Raw genomic sequence first — 8,107 nt, forward strand, 5'->3', positions numbered from 1 at the left:
GTGTAGGTTTCATTATTATGAGAAATAATTATATTTTATATCAACTTGTATCCTGTATATTAATGCTCAGTGATTAATCTCAAGCGTGATTATTTCAGCTTTAAGTTGATACATGCGTTATTTTTAATAATACTCATCCATGCGTGATAGGATGTTTTATGCGTTATTTTAATTCATGCGTGATTTGGTATACTAGCGTGATAATATGTAAATACGTGATAATTTGTACTAGGCCAAGAAAACTCCAAAAAAACAGCTAGGATGATTCCTGAACCATACAGTTGTCATGGTTAATAATTTTAGTTGTCCTCTTGTTTGTTATTTCCTTTATATATCACTGGAAAACCATTCAAATATTATATCTTAGGGTCTGTTTGGTATGGGGTAATGGAATAGATGAGAGAATGGAATGGACGAGGTAATGGAATGGACAACGGAATGAAATGGATCATTCCATTCCATTGTGATGTTTGGTTACTCATATGTGAATAGAATGAATTATTACTTTGTACAATTTGATAAACAAAAAAAGATGAAGTAACGAAACACAACTGTATTAAAAACGACAAAAATATAATTGACTCAATAATAATAATAATAATAATAATAATAATAATAATAAGAAGAAGAATATATTAATGATAAAAAATTAGTAATAGATTTTTCATATATATTAATATTAGTATGAATATTAATAAATATAAATATAAATGCAAATAAAAGTATAAGTATAAATATTATAATAATAATAATAATAATAATAATAATAATAATAATAATAATAATAAATAATAATAATAATAACAACATATTTCTTTCCATTCCTTGAGGGAATGGAAAAAAAACACCTACATACCAAAGAATGGAAATTATTATATTTGGAAGGAGTTACATTCCCTTGGAATGCTCCATTCCATTACCACATGATAACCAAACATGTTTATTTTCATTCCATCAGAATGATCCATTCCATTCCACCTTCCATTCCTTCATACCAAACGCTACCTTAAAGATGGCAGATTCTTGTAATTCATCGTGTGGTTCTTCTTCATCATCCGGTATGCGTGCTTACCTTAAACAGAGGATCGAGGATCAAATAGCCGAGGACAAGTCATGTAAAGACTTGTTGGAAACTAACATTTCTAGGGTGAGAGAGAACATGAAAAGGCGAGAAGAGATATTCAATTTGTTGTCTGGTTTGACAGATTCAAGCGTCAAAGAGGTGGCTATGATGTTTATGGTTGATCTTGGCAAGCGGGATGAGAAACAGTTAAAGGAGCTTGCGAATACTATAACCGTCTTAGGATGCTCTATGGACACGAAGATCAAGTTTTTGAAGTCCTATTTCTGATGGTTATTATGTATCATCAATCATCTGTGTAGTGAGATCATGCGTTTTTTATGTTTTATCTAAGTGTTCTATATTTGTATGGAAATTGTGTGTTGAATAAGAAAATCTAAGAATTAAAAATAAATTTAAAAAACCAACATGTCTAAGATTTTTGCAACAAAGAACATCAACTAAGTAGTTTAACGACTCAGCATTTTTTCCCCTTTTTTAAGACTGAAGAACTGATCCAAGCGGTCCTTAATTTTGTTATCTAGATCGCGCAAAATATCCACGGTGCTCGCTTTCTTCGTAAATTCCTTAGCTTTCTCGAATACTTCTTTCCTTATAAGATTGTAGTCGGACAATACAATCTTACTAAAATATCGGTACCGCAAGAATCGAAGTTGAGAATCTTGTCTCTTCTTTTTATCTCCGTTCTCAAACCCCGGATTCCATGGAGATTTTCCTTTGTATGTCTCCATATGTCTCATAGTGAAGACACCACAGTCGCAACCATTTTGAAGAGTTCTCCAATCCATTTCCTTTCGAATTATGCTTGCTCTTTCCAAGTTTGTTATCCACTCTTGTTGTCGAATCTTGCCTTTTAGGTATAGTCCTAGAACTCTTTGCTATAATCACAAAAAAAAATCATATTAGTACCTACCTATTCATTGGAGTAATATAAAGCTACTTAGAATTACCAGCTTTTCGGGGCGCCCACGGCAGCGTTTGCTAAACGGTTCGTCAAACCTAGAGTTATCAATTAACTCGATTTCGCCTTTTTTCAAGTGAAAGCATAGGCACCAGAAATGATCAGATAGTAGTACTGGAATGAAGATTAGATCCAATGTGTCAACTTTCTTCACCTGATACTTACTCAGTATATCGTCTACAATTGGTGCAAATACTTTCAATCGATCATTGTCTGAGTATTTTGGCCCAAACATTTCGTCTTGCTGCAAAAATTATGGTGACTTTTTTCATTAAACTACATCTGTCCATTAGTCTTAAAAAAGCGTGATTATCATAACAAGCGTGATTAAGTTTATAGTATGTGCATCAGCTTTTAAACAAGCGTGATTAAGTTTATAGTATGTGCATCAGCTTTTAAACAAGCGTGATTATCATATAGTATGATTGCTTAAAAACCTTAAGATGCATGATTACATTTCAATATGTGTGGGTAACATTCAAAAGCTAATAGCATAATTTATACATGCATGATTATTGTGGATTAACTTACAAATATTGTACTTGGCAAGAACAGCCTGTAGGGTGATGATTTTTTGTCCCTTTTTTTCTCTTCAAAGTTTAACACATCCACAAACGCGTCCACTCCACTTGAAGCTATGTATTGCGATGGGTGAAAGCTTTCAAAAATGATTTTTAGTGCTTCGAATCCACTTTCAGATTTGTATATAAATGTCCTGTTGTTTAAAACCATAAAACGAAAGTTTAAAAAACAGATGAAAATTTTGAAAATTGTAGAGACAAAACATCTTACCCAATATCTTCTACCGGGGCTAAGAGATAACAGATGATCGTTTGGTCACGATCCAGAAGTAGCTCGTATAAGTTGGTTATCCTGTTGCAGTAAGGTGATCTGTATGCTTCACCTAATTCTGCCATTCGTTTTTCGTTCTTTTCCTTCAACATTTTGAGACGCGTTCTCACTAGTTGTGTATGTCTCTCGTCATCCGTTAGTTGTTTATGTATCTCGTCATCTGTTTTCTTTGTGTTTGCAGACACCGTAGTGTTGGGCTCTCTTTCATTTGGTGTTTGTAGGATTGGAGCCAATTTTAAAAGAGTCTCTACCGACTGCATTTCTGCATCCGTCACTTCATCAGGTTCTTCAGCGGATGTGGTTGGAGGCATTTCTTTACCACTTTGTGCTTTTTGCTGGCTGCACTCTGCTAAATTTACAGCTTGGTCCATTTGATGTACCACATCTGCTTGTGTCACTGTTTGTATGTTCGAGTAGGTTAATTTTTTCGTAAACACAAGTTACAATACGTTTAATAATTTAGCAATGCTCATATTTGTTACCTTCTGGTGTCTGCTTGTATACACCTGGTTCGATGGTTTGTAATGCAGCCAGACATGAGTCTGAAATACCCCCATCGTCATATGTCATATTATCAACATCATGACATCCTATAAAATCCCAAACGTTTTCGTTTTTATTAAACATAAATTCCCGGAAATCGTAAGAAATAATACAAATTCTTATTTTTTACCTTTTGTTTTTCCTGTGTTTTTGTGTTCCACAGTTGCATCTCCATCCCCTCCTAACTCTTCAATTGTATCGCCACCCTCTCCAACTTTGTTTTGAATCGCCTCTTCACCTCCGGAGCTTACTTGATCAGTTCTCGTCGGCACCGTATTTTTAACCGCATCATCCCATCTTTTACACATTCTCATTATTTCTGGATTCCAGAAACACTTTTCCTTTAAGTCCTTAACGAGATTATTCATTTCCGTAACGAGCGAAATGTATTTATTTATATTCTTGTCCATTGTTTTCAACAACAGCTGCACAATTGGAGTATTATCAATAGCATGCGTGATTATGTCCATCATAAGCGTAATTTTCCTTTTTAGCAATAGCAAGCGTAATTATATAGGTAAAAAGCGTTATTTTTTTGTATGTTTTTGTCCATTTTTGTTAATGTTTCTACTAATAAATTGGTCCAACATGCCAATGTTTCTCCTAATAAACTGGCCCAACAGGTTAATCTAGTGTGGTAACAGGCCAATGTTTCTCCTAATTAACTAGCGTCATTTTTGTAGATTTACATGCGTTATTTTTATAACATCATAAACAATTATTATTCTGTATTAAGAGGTTCTTAAAAGATCTTAAAGCATGCGTTATTCATAATATCATAAACCAAAATCCAGTTTACCTTCTTAGTTTTGTTTGAGGCTTCCCACGCAGCGTGATCATAGATTACTCCGGTTAGTTGGAGCGGAGTGTTGCAGTAGTCAAGCTCTTTTTGCGTTTGTGTCCCTATGCCCATTTCTTCTAGGTTCAAATCTGAAATATGTTCACTAGGATTCCAGCCCTCAAACCAATCGGTAGTTGATGGTATGTAACCTTCGTCAATCGAATCTTCACCAGCCAGGTTTCTTCTTGTGTAGACATGTGTGGTATCCACTGGTGGTATTGAGTAGTCATCCGTATCTGTCCGAGGCTGATCTGAAGTATCGAATGCGGTGAGGTTTTCTTGTACCGCAGCTGCCTCGTGTAATGGGATGTTGGCACCGAACAGGTCCGTGAATACCGTTGAAGTTTGTTGATTGTCGATTTTGAATGGCGTTGTTGGAGTCTCTTCATTTTGATGATCATCCTCATTGATGTCTGAGGCAGTCACATGTTGTTGATCCTGGCGATTGTCATGCGTTTCTTCATCTTTGTCAAATTCATCACAATCATCAACATTCAGCGGCCCATTGTTGTATAAATATTCTTCCACTTCGTCAATCATACCCGATGTTATATACTTTATGACAGGTAGTTTGACAACTTCATCGAAAATTTTGTGCCTGGAGTTGAAATAATGGTTGTATAGAAGCTGCATATAGTTGTTTGAAAAAAACCAAATTACTACTACCAATATTGTATTAGCATAAATTTTAAAGATGTCTACAAAACATACCGTTAGAAATGCAACTGGTCCATTGTATTGTGAGTCTAGTTTTTTCCAACCTTGTCTAGTTCGTTTGAGAGATTCTAAAACAAAGGAGCACCAATCCAGCTTTGAAATGTCTTCCTCTTTGTCAATGGCAAGCAGAAAACTTTGTTTAACCGTTGTTGACTTTGTTATCTCTACAAACAAAGTGTTCCAGTAGGCTAGAAAATTTAACTTGAACAATCTGCCGCCATTTGTTTGTTTTTCATTGTTTTTGCAACTAATGTATGAGTGATTTTGTTTGTGTCCGGCCACTGGTTTTTGAACTCATCAATTGTTGTTTCGGCCCCTTGAGTAGCAGTATTTTTTGCGACTATTGCTCCTTTCCGAGGCTTATTTTTTCCCGTACTATAACATCCCCTTTTGGAATACCAAACACACTGTGTACTGAATCTCGAGTGATTTCTATCTTATGATTTCCTATGCTTAGTTTGTTGTATTGTATTGCTCGTCATAGTTTCGTACGAGCCAATAACCTAGACGTGTGCTTATATGATTAACCTTTATATCAAGCACATCACCAAATCCTATGCTTTTCACATCTGCTACCTGTGCTTCTGTAAATTGTTTTACTGTATCTAAGAAACCCGAAGGACTACACCGTAGGCTTATTACATCATGATGGTATTCATAGTACGGTCTTGGTTCCGTCCTAATTGGTTCCGCTTCGGTAATCGTATGTTTCCCCTTTCTAGGTTCCATCTGTTTGTCTTCTTTTGATGGTTTCTTTTTTACTGGCTCAAAGTCATCATCATTTTGGTCATTTGAAGTCTTTGGCCTCTTTTTTGTGTTTTCGGCCCTTTTGCCTATCAACTCTTTAATCGGTACTTCAAAATCATCATCATCATCTTGGAGATGTAATTTTTTTGCTTTTTCTTTACGTTTAAATTGCGCGGTTGGTTTGTTATCATCGGCTGAATGGGGGGCTCAAAGTCATCATCATCATCAGCCGGCACTACATTCATATTTCAAAACAAATTATATCAAGCAAGTTAGGCGTTATTATTTTTGCTCAACAAAGCGTTATTATTTTTGCCAACTATTTTTTTTATAACAGAAGTTGTTTAGTGGACAAAAAACAAGCCACATGATGTCCATTCTTGCATCAGTTTCAATGATTTATGTCGCTAGTGTGTACCGTGTGCACATGATCGTTTCGTTTCTTGCTCCTTCTCTCACCTTTAGCTTCAATTTTTGTTCAATTTTTGTGTCACCATTAGGGGTGTTCAAGATCGGATAATCCGGTTTTCGGATATCTGAAATTTCGGATAGTGAAATATTGACATCCGAACCCGAATCCGAAATTTCGGATATCCGATTTTCGGATATCCGAAATTTCGGATTCGGGTTCGGATATCTAATCGGATATCCGAATATCCAATTTTTATTTTTTTATTATTTTTTAATATTTGGAACCAGATTTTTCGGATAGTTTCGGATATCCGAATATAAATTTTGGATATTTTTCGGATATTTCGGATACTTCGGATATTTTTCGGATATTTCGGATACTTCTCAGATACTTCGGATATTTTCGGATACTTCGGATATTTTCGGATATTCGGATATCCGAAAAAATAAAAATTAAATTTTCGGATATTTTTGGATAATCCGATTATCCGAAAATTCTCAAAATCACTATCCGAATCCGAATCCGAATTTTCGGATTATCCGATTTTCGGATATCCGAAAATTCGGATATCCGAAAATTCGGATATCCGAAAATTCGGATATTTCGGATTCGGTTTCGGATTCGGATTTTTTTGAACACCCCTAGTCACCATACAATCAAACCAGCGATTAGTATGAAAATTCAACTAAAACCTTGTGCGTGATTGAAGAAGGAAATAAACTAATGAGAAGATGATTTAATCGATACCTCTTAATGCCGTATTCGTCATCTTCACTTCAAATCGATGCTCGTTTACACTGTCGTCGTCGTTCCCCGCAATCGCCTTCAACCTCACCGTCAATTTTGGAGTTTAATTTCGGTTTTTGATTTGAGTGAGAGATTTAGCCGGGTATATAGCCATAGTAAATTTACGATTTTAGCCCTTTGTTACAGTAATTACACTTTAAACCCGCTTCTTATCATCTAATTAATCACGCTTCTAATCCCATGATCTGACGGTCATTATTGTCGTGTACATTATGTACGATTAGTCATTATGTATGTTAACCGCTCTCTCTCTCTCTATATATATATATATATATATTCCATTTCATTATTTAACCCATTTCGGCTGTAACACCCCGTGTTTTCGAATGTCAAAGTCAAAGTCAAAGTCCAAGTCAACTTTGACTTCTTTGACTATAATTAGTCTATTTTATGTTTTATTTGTATTATGTGGAGTAAGTGTTGTAATCAGAATGAATCGAACTAATCGAATGTTTAATCGACGCGACCCGATTTATGACTGTGAATAGTAGGGAGTAACAATGCGATAAAGTTAATCAATCAGTAATCAAACCGACCTAACCATCATCGAATCGAGACTCGAATTATGCGAATTTGGTATGGTAATTACGTATGTGTGTGTGCCTTATGTGTTACTTGTGCGTGTTTACTTTATGTTTTGTGTGGTATTCAATCGAACCAATCGAAACTCGAATCGAAACTCGAAACTCAAGACAATGCAATCGAAATCGAATTACGACTAATGGTAATGTAAGGATAGGGTGTAATATAGGTGATTATATGTTAGATATAGTAGTTGGGACTGAAAGTAATTTGAATAGGGAACTCTATCGTACTCGTATTGTCTTCAATCGAAATCGAAATATCAACAATCGTCGTCAAAACACTCGAAACCGGCCACTGATCGAACATGACACTTCTGATCGAACAGCCCAGCCGATCGAACATGTTGTTCGATCGAGCCGGCCGTTCGATCAGGAAGCCTGTCCGATCGGCCAGCACTTTCCTCTTTTGGAGCCTATAAATAGGGTTGTCATTGTCATCTTTACCACTTTTGGAAAGCTTTGATCGACCAGCTCTTATTCTTCACCTTTTCTCAGATTTCTCTCAACTCCGGTAAGTTTTCACTTCAAATCTTGTACGTTTTTTTTATCAATACACGATTCT

General features: G+C 35.6%; 1 protein-coding gene across 1 annotated transcript; it reads right to left on the reverse strand.

Annotated features, from left to right (window-relative positions):
• Positions 1–1,485: 1,485 nt before the first annotated feature.
• On the reverse strand, positions 1,486–5,970 carry LOC110912774. The gene is made up of 8 exons (XM_022157579.2): positions 4,990–5,970; positions 4,237–4,905; positions 3,568–3,862; positions 3,377–3,484; positions 2,835–3,291; positions 2,574–2,757; positions 2,032–2,286; positions 1,486–1,959 (listed from the first exon to the last, which is right to left on the reverse strand). The coding sequence occupies exons 2-8, from the start codon at positions 4,816–4,818 to the stop codon at positions 1,531–1,533; spliced, it is 2,310 nt and encodes a 769-aa protein (XP_022013271.1). The 5' UTR covers positions 4,819–4,905; positions 4,990–5,970; the 3' UTR covers positions 1,486–1,530.
• Between the last annotated feature and the right edge of the window lie 2,137 nt (positions 5,971–8,107).

This window comes from Helianthus annuus, chromosome 15, assembly GCF_002127325.2.
Source record: "Helianthus annuus cultivar XRQ/B chromosome 15, HanXRQr2.0-SUNRISE, whole genome shotgun sequence".
Classification (NCBI taxonomy): Eukaryota; Viridiplantae; Streptophyta; class Magnoliopsida; order Asterales; family Asteraceae; genus Helianthus; species Helianthus annuus.